This window comes from Capricornis sumatraensis, chromosome 9 (assembly GCF_032405125.1).
Source record: "Capricornis sumatraensis isolate serow.1 chromosome 9, serow.2, whole genome shotgun sequence".
Classification (NCBI taxonomy): domain Eukaryota; kingdom Metazoa; phylum Chordata; class Mammalia; order Artiodactyla; family Bovidae; genus Capricornis; species Capricornis sumatraensis.
In genome coordinates this window covers 68,042,760-68,058,423 of record NC_091077.1, presented here as the reverse complement: position 1 = coordinate 68,058,423, position 15,664 = coordinate 68,042,760, and the positions used below count along the sequence as shown (strand labels likewise).

Here is a 15,664-nt window from a genome sequence, read left to right as displayed (position 1 = left end):
TCCCACTTGAAGAACTGTTCTTTTCTCTGAGATTATGTCTTAGGAGAATTTTTTAATGTCTTTTCTTAACATTTTACAACTTAGATAGATAATATAAAGTCCTGTCAAGTAAAGAATCCACCCGCTAATGCAGGAGACGCAGGAGACGAGGGTTGGATCCCTGGTTCCACAATGGCAACCCACTCCAGTATTATTGCCTGGGAAATCCCACAGGCTACAGTCCATGGAGTGGCAAAGAGCAGGATGCAACTTAGCAACTAAAGAGCAACAGCAAGTAGATGTATCATTTGCTTAGCAATTGTCATTTCCATCTTGTTGCATATACTTTGTATGAGCCTATATAGTTTCAACCTTTCCTCTGTCCTGTCTTCCATTTTTTGAAGCAGATTCACATCACGTCACTAAACTGCTTGTTTAAAAATCAAAATAGCTTTATTGCAGTTTGAACGCATTTGCATCTTAATAATTGTTCACTTGTAGCTTTTAATAATTTTGTGAAATAAAAAATCAGGGAAGTTTACATTTTTCCATCTTGATGTAGACATCCTAATTTTCCTTACCACTTGATGAAAGGTGCAGGTTCTTCAGGATTTCTTGGTTTCTGGTGCTCTTTCCTAAGAAATGTTCTCTCACTAAAGTCTTCTACTAACAACAGAACACGATGTTTTTGGTCTTCATAATCTGTTTCAATTTTAATTTAATGAACATGACATTGTAATCTCCCAACTTTTGTACTTGGCTTGTGCCCTTGATGAAGGCAAGTAATGTCAATTCTGATGCAGGAAATAACTGACTCTGGGGAAACTACATCTAGGGGGCATTTTAAGGAAGCCAAAAAAGGCTGGGGGAAGGAGGCCACATGTGAAGAGAATATTTTTGAAACTGAAATTATATGATTGTTCTGGCTGAATATTTTTTAAAACTAATATAGAAAGAATAATATAGGAGACTTTTAGTGCTCAGAAATTCTTTAGTAGATGAATATTTATAAAGCCACTGCTCTGTTTGGGAAACAGGTACATAGCTGAGTCAAAGTGACTCTCTACCTCCAACCCAATTCTTTGCTAAAGTTTTCTTGCACTTTTTTACAGAATTAGCTTACTTTTCAACCTTATGTTAGGGCTCTTCCTCAGCAGTTTTTCTACCCTTAGCTTTCTAACTTTTCTCAGGAAATACTTACCACCAAGGAAGACAAATTAAAGAAGCTGACTAGGTTTTTCATTGTTACAGTCCTTTAATAAGATTTTTTGCTTCGTTCCTTTTTTTCTCTATATTTTATTTCAAATTTAGGGGGTTGGATTTCACACTTTTAAAAAACTTCTGATTACGCTATTAGAATAGGCTCAGCAATCTGTAGCCCCAAGATCAGATCATATTACAAAACACTTCCACCCATAGTTTTATAAATGTTTTATTGGAAGACAGCCACACTTATTTGTTTACATTCTGTCTATGGCTGTTTTCACACTAACAGATTTGAGCAATTACCACTGAGATCACAGGACCCCCAAAGCCTAAAGCATTTACTAATGCCTTGTACATAACAGGCACAAATAATTGTTGAAAAAAAGTTTTTCTTCTTTAAGGCAAAAATTAGCTAGTTTCCAAATTAATTTGACTTGATCCCTCAAAAGCTGTTCATACCAATTGTCCCCTATTCAGTAAATTTGGGATTCTAATTTATAGTTCGTAGGGTTGAAATTTAAGAATACTTCTTGTAGGCAAAAAAAGATGTCTGGTGAGTAAAAGCTACACATTCTTGATTCAGTCCTGCAATTTTGCCTTTATGCCAGCAGGCACAGTGTTTTGGCTTAATCCCAGTTTCAATTTTCCCTGAGCAGCTCTGAGGATGGCAGTAAGTGGTCTGGAATCCTATACCATTTCTAACTCTGGAAAGAGTCTAAGTTACTGCCTATTGTTATCATCTCTCCAGTAGAAAAGAACCTTAAAATGTCTGTCTGACTTTCTATCCAAAAGCCTAAGGCATCTATTATCTAGCATATGGGGTGTGTGTGTGTTGTTTTTCTTTTAAATTGTGGTATAGTTGATTTACAATGTTGTATTAGTTTCTACTGTACAGAGAAGTGAGTCGGCTCTATGCATACATATAACCTATCCTTCCTGGTCCTCCCTCCCATCCACCCTTCCATCTTACCCCTCTGTCACCACAGAGCACCAGGCTGAACTCCCTCTGCTACATAGCAGGTTCCCACTAGCTATCTATTATCCACAAGGTAGTGTATATATGTCGACCTTCATCTTCCAGTCCATTCCACCAACCTCCATCCCTCCCTCTGTCTGCTTGTCCACTCTCTGTGTCTGCATCTCTAATCCTGTCCTGCAAATTAGTTCATCTGGACCATTTTTCTAGGTTCCATATATGTTTAAATATATTATATTAATATTTGTTCATCTTTTTCTGACTTACTTTACTCCATCTGACAGACTCTAGATCTATCCACCTTTCTACAAATGGCAATGGTGTGAATTAATCTGCATTTAGGATGCAGGTCTGTTGAAAGGGTACTCCTAGGACTGACTGAAGTAAATGCTATTTATTTGGTAAATATTCCAGTTCTTGGGAACTACTATTTAAGTCCTAGTCATACACCACTAAAAGGACAAAGACGGTTTCAAGCTCTAGACATTTTTTCCTATCTCACAGATGTTTATGAAGATACATAAATCTGATCTGCATGACTAGTCTTTAGGAAGTGCTTCAATACAAACTCCAAATGTCATTTTTTATATTGACACCTGCCTCAAATATCATCCTTTCAATGCAGGTGTTTCCTTGTTATGACCATGTCTTCACTCCCTCCTCAGTCACAGATTCTAGTTGACCAATGACAAGAACTCAGAGTTCATGGGAGATGAGTCTGAGTTCTGCCGGGGACAGTCTCCTTGGTTGTGTTGGTTTACTGGCCCAGCGCGAGTCTCTTGTTTTCTGCAGCTTAATGAATCCCTGCTTTCATGTTGATTTCTAGCTCCATCCACAACAACAACAACCACCACCACTACTACTCCAACAACAACCACCACTGCTTCAACAGCCACCGCTACTACCACCACTACTCCAACAACCCACCATCACTACTCCCACAACCACCACCACTACTCCCACAACAATGACTGCTACTACTCCCACAACCACCACCACTACCATCACTACTCCAACAACCACCACCACCACCACCACTACTCCCACAACCACCACCACTACTCCCACAACCACGACTGCTACCACCACTACGCCCACAACCACCACCACTACTCCCACAACAATGACTGCTACTACTCCCACAACCACCACCACTACCATCACTACTCCCACAACCACGACTGCTACTACTCCCACAACCACCACCACTACCACCACTACTCCCACAACCACCACTGCTACTACTCCCACAACCACCACCACTACCACCACTACTCCCACAACCACAACTGCTACCACCACTACGCCCACAACCACCACCACTACTCCCACAACAATGACTGCTACTACTCCCACAACCACCACCACTACCACCACTACTCCCACAACCACCACTGCTACTACTCCCACAACCACCACCACTACTCCCACAACCACGACTGCTACCACCACTACGCCCACAACCACCACCACTACTCCCACAACAATGACTGCTACTACTCCCACAACCACCACCACTACCACCACTACTCCCACAACCACCACTGCTACTACTCCCACAACCACCACCACTACCACCACTACTCCCACAACCACCACTGCTACTACTCCCACAACCACCACCACTATTCCCACAACCACGACTGCTACCACCACTACGCCCACAACCACCACCACTACTCCCACAACAATGACTGCTACTACTCCCACAACCACCACCACTACCACCACTACTCCCACAACCACCACTGCTACTACTCCCACAACCACCACCACTACCACCACTACTCCCACAACCACAACTGCTACCACCACTACGCCCACAACCACCACCACTACTCCCACAACAATGACTGCTACTACTCCCACAACCACCACCACTACCACCACTACTCCCACAACCACCACTGCTACTACTCCCACAACCACCACCACTACCACCACTACTCCCACAACCACGACTGCTACTACTCCCACAACCACCACCACTACTCCCACAACAATGACTGCTACTACTCCCACAACCACCACCACTACCATCACTACTCCCACAACCACAACTACTACTACTCCCACAACCACCACCACTACTCCCACAACCACCACCACTACTCCCACAACAACGACTACTACTACTCCAACGACTACTACTACTCTAATAACCACCACCACTACTCCCACAACAACAACTACCACTACTCCAACAACGACTACTACTACTCCAACAACCACCACCACAACCACCACTACTCCCACAACAATGACTGCTACTACTCCCACAACCACCACCACTACCATCACTACTCCCACAACCACAACTGCTACTACTCCCACAACCACCACCACTACCACCACTACTCCCACAACCACCACTGCTACTACTCCCACAACCACCACCACTACCACCACTACTCCCACAACCACAACTGCTACTACTCCCACAACCACCACCGCTACTGCCACCACAACTACCACTATTCCAACAACGACTACTACTACTCCAACAACCACCACCACTACCACCATTACTCCCACAACCACCACCACTACTCCCACAATGACTGCTACTACTCCCACAACCACAACTGCTACTACTCCCACAACCACAACTACTACCACCACTACTCCCACAACCACCACCACTACTGCCACAACAACTACCACTACTCCAACAACGACTACTACTACTCCAACAACAATGACTACTACTACTCTAATAACCACCACCACTGCTCCCACAACAACTACCACTACTCCAACAACGACTACTACTACTCCAACAACCACCACCACTACTCCCACAACCACAACTGCTACTACTCCAACAACCACCACCACTACTCCCACAACCACAACTGCTACTACTCCAACAACCACCACTACTACCACCACTACTCCCATAACCACCACCATTGCTCCCACAACCACAACTGCTACTACTCCAACAACCACCACTACTACCACCACTACTCCCACAACCACCACCATTGCTCCCACAACCACAACTGCTACTACTTCCACAACCACCACCACTACTCCCACAACCACCACCACTACTGCCACCACTACCACCACCACTACTCTAACAACGACTACTACTACTCCAACAACGACTACTACTACTCTAATAACCACCGCCACTACTCCCACAACAACTACCACTACTCCAACAACGACTACTACTACTCCAACAACCACCACCACTACTCCCACAACCACAACTGCTACTACTCCAATAACCACCACCACTACTGCCACCACAACAACTACCACTACTCCAACAACGACTACTACTACTCCAACAACCACCACCACTACCACCACTACTCCCACAATGACTGCTACTACTCCCACAACCACCACTATTACTACCACTACTCCCACAACAATGACTGCTACTACTCCCACAACCACAACTACTACCACCACAATGACTACCACTACTCCAACAACGACTACTACTACTCCCACAACCACCACCACTACTCCCACAACCACAACTGCTACTACTCCCACAACCACAACTACTACCACCACTACTCCCACAACCACCACCACTACTGCCACAACAACAATTACCACTACTCCAACAACGACTACTGCTACTCCAACAACCACCACCACTACTCCCACAACCACAACTGCTACTACTCCAACAACCACCACCACTACCACCACTACTCCCATAACCACCACCACTACTGCCACCACAACAACTACCACTACTCCAACAACGACTACTACTACTCCAACAACCACCACCACTACTCCCACAACAATGACTACTACTACTCCAACCACCACCACCACTACCACCACTACTCCCACAACCACCACCACTACTCCCACAACAACAACTACTACTACTCTAATAAGCACTGCCACTACTCCCACAACAACCACCACTATTCCAATAACCACCAACACTACTCCAACAACAACCACCACTCTTCCAACCACCACTACCACTACTCCAACAATGAACACCACCACTTCTTCAAAAGCAACCACTACTACTACTCCAATAGTAACCACCACCACTCCAACCACCACCATTACTCCCACAACAACCACCACTACTCCAACAACCACCACCACTATTCCAACAACAATGACTACTACTACTCCAACAACAAACACTACCACTTCTCCAAAAACAACCACTACTACAACTCTAACAGCAACCACCACCACTCCAACCACCACCACCACTCCAACAACCACCACCACCACTACTTCAGTAGCAAACACCACTACCCCCAAAACAACCACCACTAGTTGAACAACCACTATCACTACTATAACAACAACCATCCCTACTTCAACCACCACCATTACCAACAACCACCACCACTACTCCAAAAATAAGCACTATCACTACTCCAACAACAGATACCACCACTAATACAACAACCACTACTCCAACAACAACCACCAACACTACTGCAACAATGACCAGCACCACTTCTCCAGCAACATGTACCACTACTACTGCTCCAACAACAGTAGCTACCATGAGGATCTCAAGAGCAATGACCCATACTACTCAAGCAACCATGTCTACTCCAACAATGACCAGCAGTATTCCAACAACAATGTCCACCTCTACTCCAAGAAGAACCACCACTGTTTCAAGAATGATGACCACCACTACTCTAGTAACAGCCACAATCATTCCAACAACGACCACCACTATTATTCTAACTGCAACCTGGAATACCTCAACAACTATCACAATTACTCCAAAACCGACAACCACCACAACTCCAACAGGAATACCACTACTGTAACAACCACTATAGTCACCACTGCTCCAGAGAAAATGAGGTCCTCTACCTCTGCTTTTTTAATGCCATCACCCACAAAGGACTTCCAACCAGGTAAGCAGATATGCTTCTCAGCCCAGAAGGCTTTAAAGGTGAGGATATAGACCATCCAAGGGCACTGTGTTAAGGCAGAAATACAATCTAGGGAAGGATGATCAACGAATTTCCAAATCTGGTTTCACAAAAATCTGAAACTCCCTCCCCCTTCTTACATTCACAGTATTTTATGTCTAAGCATTTTCAGAATGAAGGGAACTCATGGCTATTATCTGATTCTCAAAGGAATTTGTCAATAGTTAAAGAAAGCCAGACCACTGATTTGGATATCTATGTATGATAGTGAATTTGGCCCAGTTGAATATAGACTTCAGAGGAAAATATATGGAATGCCAGAACAGGCTCAGATAAATGAGACTCTGTCTCTAAAAGGAGTTCTGAATAGAGATCAGGTAATTTATTTTGAAACCAAAGCCAACACTTGAGGATAAAATTTTAATGAAGTTAATTTTACTTTATTTCCTGTATCAGGAACCATGCTAACTGCTTTACAAGTATTAAGCCACTTAATTCTTATGACGACTCTATGAACTGTAGGTGTGATTCAGTCCTATTATGTATTCCTGAGTCCTGAGGAATGAAGTGTAAGCACACTGTTGACAGTCATATGACTAGAAAATGGTTGAGTCTAGATGTCCCCATTAGTTTGAATCTTGGGCCTTTTCTGCCTGCTATTATGAACATAGAGCTTATAATTGGGTGAACTTCTTATCTGACATCATCACTGGAAAAGCCTTCATATTGAAAAGCCCTGTCTTTTCAGGTTGTCAGTAACTTACATAGTTTTGCTGCTAGCATCATTTAATTCATTTATGTAGCATAGAAATGTTATTTACACTGATGAGAATGTAAACATCAGTTTTAAGGACTTTAGAAATTTAGAATCCATGTGTTTGTTTTTTTCAATTCAGGCTACATGATTCATACTTCAAATTTTAGTTAGATAAAAGTTTTGGTTTAATAGAAATGGAGATTAATTTCCTTCATGGGTTGGAAAATCGTGTCTCATTCTGAGGACATTTTTACATTCAATCATTCTGTTTTTAGTATTAAAAAGATAATGTTTTAGTGAACATTCTCTCTCTTTGATATGTCCAGAGAAATAACAGAAATGTCACAACCTCTTAGCTAAAAAAGTCTGATGGAACATATTGATTTCCCCTCACTCCCATTCAACCATGTGTGTACTCAACTTGAGAAATCTGAAGGATTAGATTTTGGACAGAGTTTGGAAGAGAGGTCTTTAGGTTAAAACTTGAATTTTAGAGTCATAAAAGTTTGTTAAAAAAAAAAAAAAGAAACTTAGTTCCAGGCAGCAAACACACTACAGCATCTGTTGACTTTCTCAGTTATTGATTTAGCTTCTTAATAGTTTGTGCTGACAGAAGTGGATGGATTAGTGCTCTTGGTTTGGGGATCGTGTGTAAGCTATGGCCTTTGTTTAAAGCAGAGTTTCAGAAGGAAAGTGTTAGTGTATTTGTCCATGTGACCTCCTGGGGGATATAATTACTTGAGTATTATATGTATCCTGATGGAGATGGTTGGATGGCATCACTCACTCAATGGACATGAGTTTGGGTAAACTCTGGGAGTTGGTGATGGACAGGGAGGCCTGGCATGCTGTGGTTCATGGGGTTGCAAAGAGTTGGACATGACTGAGTGACTGAACCAAACCGAACTGATGGTTTCCTGAAGAGTTTGAAATTAGATTTGAACTTTAGCAGATCCAGTGCAGAGTCATTTATGTTTACATGCATTTCCTCTCTGTGCATCTGTCCATACTAATTACCTAAAATATTTCTGCAATAGTTGGAAGTAAAGTCATAGGAACAGGGAAGGGAAAAAATGCCCACAGAGACCCAAACCAGGGAAAGAAGTTAAGCTCAAGAGTTCTTTTGCACAGATTCAAGAGGAATGAAGACTCTGATCATCTTATTTTCTTTTATTGTCCTGTTCTTTGTTCCTAAAGAGAGTCATATCCTGTTATAAATTTGAGAATTATGGGAAAGCAAAAACAAAGTTAAAAAGCCACTACCTTTGAGATGCCTTTAAAAACTAGGAATAAATTTACCATATGACCCAGCAACCCCACTACTGAGAATATACTCTGAGAAAACCACAGTTCTAAAAGAAACATGTACCCCATTGTTCATTGCAGCACTATTTACCATAGCCAGGACATGGAAGCAACCTAGATGTCCATTGACAGATGAATAGATAAAAAAATGTTATACATATATACAATGGAATATTACTCAGTCACAAAAAGAATGAATTTGAGTCAGTTCTAGTGAGGTGGATGAACCTAGAGCCTGTTATACAGAGTGAAGTAAGTCAGAAAGAGAAAAACAAATATTGAGTATTTACACATATATATGGGATCTAGAAATGTAGTACTGATGAACCTATTTGCAGGGAAGGAAAGGAGATGCAGAAGTAGAGAAAGGACTTGTGGCACAAGTTGGGGAGGAAGAGAGTGGGATGAATGGATAAAGTAGTATTAACATACGTACACTATCATGTGGAGAATGGAGACCTGGTGAGAAGCTGCTGTATAACACAGGGAGCCCAGTCTGGCACCGTGTGATGACCTAGAGGGGTGGGATGGGTGAGGGATGAGGCTCAAGGGGGAGGGGATATGTGTGTAGTTGTGGCTGATTTGTGTTGCTGTCTGGAGGAAGCCAACTCAACATAGTAAAAATTAAAAACAAACAAAAGAAATGACCAAGAAAAACACACACACACACAAACAAAAGACAGCTCAGAATAAGAGAAGAGGTGATGCTGAAATGTGAAGTCCATGGTGAGGAAGTGGAAAGAGGAATATCAATGAGGGGCAATAAGAAAAGCCCAGGTTTGTAATCTCATGTCTAAGCAGTAAATACCACTAACTTGCTCTAAAATTCTGTGGCACTCTCAGAGGAAGAGATACAAAGATCTTATTAAGAGGCAAGGGGTCAACTCTTAAGGTAAGGTGAGAGGTCTGATGGAAAATAAAGAAGAGATTTCAAGAAGGGAAAAGGAAATATAGCTCTGAGAATTCTTACTGAAGCTTTTTGTTGTGAAATGGAAGATTAGTCAGATAAGACAAGAAATCAGTCTTATGAAAGGAATGACCAGAACACAACTGCAGAAAGAGCCAGGGTACCAGGGACATTGCTTCGTGGCTCATTACCGAGACTCAGACATTGGACAGTACTATTACCTGGAAGGGACCTCAAAGAATTGAATAATTTTAGTATGTTTTTTGTGCTGGTCAATGTGCGCATCTCCCTGGAAAGACGTGTGGATGGATAGTTAGGAACACGAATAAGGTCAGGAAATCCACATTGGGTTTCTTATGAAGGGAGGAGTGTGGATTAGGGCCAGGCCATTCTCCACAAAAGTGAAATGTCATTGGTATGAACAAAAGTTTAATTGAGTGTCCTGCTTACAATGTATTGCTGTAGACCTTAGGAGGATCCTAGGAGTATGAAAAGCAAAATAATTTTGTCTGTTGGTAGGCTTTCCAGATCATTGTCTAGATCAAATTTATTCATGATGATGAAATACCTATATGTCAATGTAATGCCTCAAGGTTATGCCTTGATATTTCTCTAAGAAAGATTTGAAGGGTAATTCCTGATTTTAGATTTGGGTTTTATTTTTGTAGGAGGTGGAAGTTTTCCTCCATAATTGTATACGATTCTTCCATTTTTATCACTCTAGTGCTTTCTTTATCTTCTCCAATGCAGACAGCAGAAAACCAGCCTACCATAACGCATGAAACCAATGTAACAGGCTCATTATCACACTCTTGCTCAACAGGTAACTTCTGTTTCTTTCCTGAACACCTTGTTTAACCATTTCAGGTCAGTGTTCTCATCTCTAAAACGCGATTAAGGAAATTGGTATAAGCATGTATAAAGCACTTTGTATATGCTAGATAATCAGCAAAAAGAGAATCCTGTATTTGACCTATAGTTGCTTATGATGTCCAACAGTATATGTTCTGTATGAGAAAATAGATATTTCAAAACACTATTAAAATTTGCACATCAAAACTTCATGCTATAATATCCTTTTATACTGGGGTATTATGTCATTTAAGATACACTGGCATTGGGGCTGATGTAACATATTTTCTAAAGCAAGTTTGGATCAATGGGCAAGCTGGCATATGATGTAGGACTTAGATGGCTCCTGTAACATCCATTTTGAAAACAGTGGTTCTGCTCTTTGGATGTGTAAAGGCCTCTAAGCAGTCACTGGCAGTTCTTAGCTGTCATGAAAATATTGATTATCTACCTGTGCTGTGCTTAGTCACTCAATCATGCCTGACTCTCTGTGACCCCATGAACTGTATCCCATCAGCTCCTCTGTCCATGAGATTCTCCAGGCAAGAATACTGGAGTGGGTTGCCATTTTCTTCTTCAGGATTTGCCACTTCCTTATTTTATCTACCTATAAGTGGTAATTTTTAACCTAGTTCTGAGACTAAGCTACTATGACTCCTCTAAAACTGTATGTAAACTTCCCATAAATATGCATTTTCACAGTTAAAGAAGGAAAAAAAAAAGTTCATTTTGGAAGGGTCCATGACAAAATAGTTAAAAAGCATAACCTTCTTAACCATTGAGGTTAAGTTAGTAAATATTTTTAATTTGGTATAACTCTTGCACTGCCTACAGCATTTGGCCATATGATTATTAAACTTTTCACTCATCACCAGAAGGCATGTGAATGTACTTGGTGTTTCCAGTGAAACTTCAGTATTTTTTGTAATTCTAATTAATTTTCCTTCTTGTTGAGCAGACGGAAAAGGCACAGTGACACAGTCTCCAGATCCCCTTTGGCATTGCAATGGGAGTGCAAGCATATTCCTTACTACTTTATTAGCCTGATTCACTTGTATGTTTCCTTGGAAGCAAGTTACATTTAGAGAGTATTAGTGTAAGTCTTGTTCACAATTGATTCTTTCTCATTCACAAAGTAAGGGAAGAAAAGAATTTGACTCATAAATAAGGATGCTTTCATTGATTAAAGCGTTCATTAATTTTAGAAGTTTATATGGATGCACTAGTTTGTTAGAAATACCTGAAAAGTGATATTTTAATCTACCTTCCCCCTCTTCACACACACAGTACAGACTTTCTCCTGACCAAAAAAATTAGAAAAAAAAAAAGTGAAGTAATTCACAGATAATCAGATACTATCAAGCAAGATTTTAATCATTGTTAGAGAAATAACATACCTTGAGTTGATGTGGTGGGATGGGGACCATCCAAACTAAAAATATTATGTAAACGAAAGCTTGCTTGCTTAAACATAGGCCCCCTATTGTCCTTTTCCAACCTTATTGTCCTCCTATAGAGAATTTTTGAGGCACTGCTAAATCTTTCTATCTGTAAACCTTACCATATGATGATTTTTTAAGATACTAAGGTCTTGAACAACTTTGTGATTCTGTAGTATGTTCTCACACTTTTCCACAGTTAGCTTGAGGAAAAGCTCAGGGTATCCAGTTTCAGGATGTTCATCAAAGCCTCATCTTTGTGAGTAAGTTACAAGAATTTACTGTAGGATTTTTGGCTTCCTTGAGTGAAACGACTTTCCTTTCACTATAAGCAAAAAAATCTTAGAAGCAACACAAATGAAGAGACTCGGGAATGAAAGTAATCCTGATCACAATTGGTGAGTAATTGCAGCAGAGCCATTGTAAGTGAAAGTCAAGCTCAGGAAAAGTGGGATTATTTAGTGTGAGGCCAGATGGCATTATATTGCACACTTTAGTGACAATGAGAACACCACAACATAGGAATGATATGAATGATTTTAACCACTCTGATGGTATGAGCACTGACTGATCTTATGGATATGGGCTGAATTTGTTTATGCCTGTTAAATAGCAGAAGCGTCACTGTGTAACTGACTGTTATGCTCCTGAATATCCAGATTTATCCTGGATTAAAAAAAATTCTGAATGATGAGATTGTTCTTAAACTCAGTTACCTGCAGGACAGGTATGTTTACCAGCAAGTAGAAACCAGTTCACAGTTCAGTTCAGTTCAGTTCAGTCGCTCAGTTGTGTCCGACTCTTTGCGACCCCATGAATCGCAGCACGCCAGGCCTCCCTGTCCATCACCAACTCCCGGAGTTCACTCAAACTCACGTCCATTGAGTCAGTGATGCCATCCAGCCATCTCATCCTCTGTCGTTCCCTTCTCCTCCTGCCCCCAATCCCTCCCAGCATCAGGGGCTTTTCCAATGAGTCAACTCTTCGCATGAGGTGGCCAAAGTACTGGAGTTTCAGCTTTAGCATCATTCCTTCTAAAGAAATCCCAGGGCTGATCTCCTAGCAGGCAGTAGCAAAATCTTGGACTTTTTGTATCTTGACTCTGAAGATGTCAAGGTGTCTCCCAGATGTCCTAAAGCCAAGCAGCATACATTTCAACCCAGCACATTACCTTCCTGAACTCTCTTAAGGAGAGAATTGAATGAACACGTGAGGATGTGTAAGAAAAGGTGTTCATTGCTGCTATTTATAATCATGACAGTGTTATAAACACCCTAATGTTCAATGATAAGGGATTAATTACTTCAGTCAGTTAAGGATGCTCACTTATTGCCATTAACAATGTTGCCACTGCAGTGAATTACTGACACAAGAAGACAGTGTCAATTGTTAAGTGAAAAAACGAACTTGTAAAATGTTATATATACTATATATTGAACATAGTCACTGTTTCTGTTAAGAAAAGCACTGGAAGAATAAAGTCCTAGACAAGGATGTAATGAAAAATACTAATAGTGGTTGTTTCTGGATGTTGGGATTATGTTTATCTCGAGTTGCACATTCTGAAATGAACCTGCAGTGTTTATGTAACACAGTATTTTTAAAAAGGAAACAAAGCCTGCTTCCTGTAACTGCATGTCCCATCTAACTACTGTCCCTCCTTCACAAATAAGGTGATAACACAACTTTCCCCTTCCAAGACACTGGCCTTTTCCCCTTTAGGTAAGGACAGCTCAAATGCTAAGTTACCCTCTTCTCTATTTCTATTAGTGTTTATCAGGAAATACCTAATATACCTTACCCAAGTACTTTCTTTAATTTGCATTTGACAGACAGAGAAACAGATGTTCAGAGAGGCTAAATAACTTGTTCAGGGTCACACAGCAACTGAGTAAAAGAGTTGGGATTCTGACTCTGACGTTTAACCTCTTATGCAGGAAGAGACATGAGACTTAAAACTTTTCTCTGTATTGAACCTAGACTAGTGATGTACACCTGTGGTGGATTCATGTCAATGTATGGCAAAACCAATACAGTATTGTAAAGTAAAAAAATAAAATTAAAAAAGTATATAAAATAAAATTAAAACAAACAAACAAACAAAAACCTTTTCTCTGACCATCCACTTTGTTTCTATTAAAATTCTATCTAGTGGGAACTCTTTAGATTTAGAGTTAAGCCATGTAAAGGGGCAGAGCATGATGCCTGGTGCATTTTGGGTTTATTTCAGGAGGTGATGATCACTTATGGACCACACTAGGAGATTCAAATAAACTGTATTTTCTTCAATTGCTCAGCATTTTAATCATTAAGCAGAGCAATACATCTGAGCAGCCACTTTCAAGTCCATTTATGAACCCATAGATATTACCTTGAGTTCTCCTGAAAAGAAAAAGTGTTGAATCAAGAGCCAAATTCAAAATTGAGCACGTTCAGTTAACATTGAATAACACCACATCAGTTTATATGGGAACAGAAATTGTTGTTGTTTTCTAATAAGAGGATTATTTATGAAAGTGGCTACTGTTGGTTGCTCAGTTGTGTCTGACTGTTTGTGACCCTATGGACTGTAGCCCTCCAGGCTTCTCTGTTCATGGAATTCTCTAGGCAAGAATATTGGAGTTTGTTGTCATGTCCTGCTCCAGGGGATCTTCCCAACCCAGGGATCTCCTGCATTCCAACCAGGGTCTCCTACATTGTAAGCAGATTCTTTACTGTCTGAGCCACCAGGGAAGTATGGAAATACCTTATCAATTTTTAAAAATATGTATTTAGAAATACATATAATAATGCATATTCATTTAAAGCTTAGAGTTTCAGTTTTGACAAATGCATACAGTTCTTTAAGTATATTTACATATGTGTATACAACATACATATCATGTATGTTGCAAAATATACAACATTTCCACCATCCCAAATACATTTGAATTTTAAATTGTCTTAGAATTTCACCATATAGCTATAACTTCAGATCATTTGGTCTCACCCCTCATAATCCAAAACTAGCCAAGGGCCAATAAGATAAATATATCAGGGTGCATTGTTTCCAAAAATGTTTTCTACTCATAATTCTAACATGACTTTTTTTTTCTTTTAATCTGCTGATGTTTCCTTAGGCTGTGGCACTGACACAAGATACTTGGATATGCATCAACAAGGGAGTCTATATTGGAATATCTGTTACAATCTCGGTATTATTCCTCACGTTTTTGGTATTCATGATTAATAAAAGCAAGTCACCTCAGGACTGTGCCCACAAGAGTATTTTTGATCTAACCTGCCTATAACCCTACATTTCAAATGATTTCAATTTCATGTAACTGTCTTGATTGGTTCTTACAT

The 15,664-nt window shown here is 40.6% G+C and overlaps 1 protein-coding gene across 1 annotated transcript in view; it reads left to right on the top strand.

Annotated features, from left to right (window-relative positions):
* Positions 1-6,439, top strand: part of LOC138086338 (homeobox protein 2-like) — a 31,052-nt gene extending 24,613 nt beyond the window's left edge. Inside the window, exon 2 of the mRNA XM_068981122.1 lies at positions 2,988-6,439. Coding sequence (XP_068837223.1) covers positions 2,988-6,439 — 3,452 coding nt within the window. The remainder of the gene's footprint in view (positions 1-2,987) is intronic.
* The last annotated feature ends 9,225 nt before the right edge of the window (positions 6,440-15,664 follow it).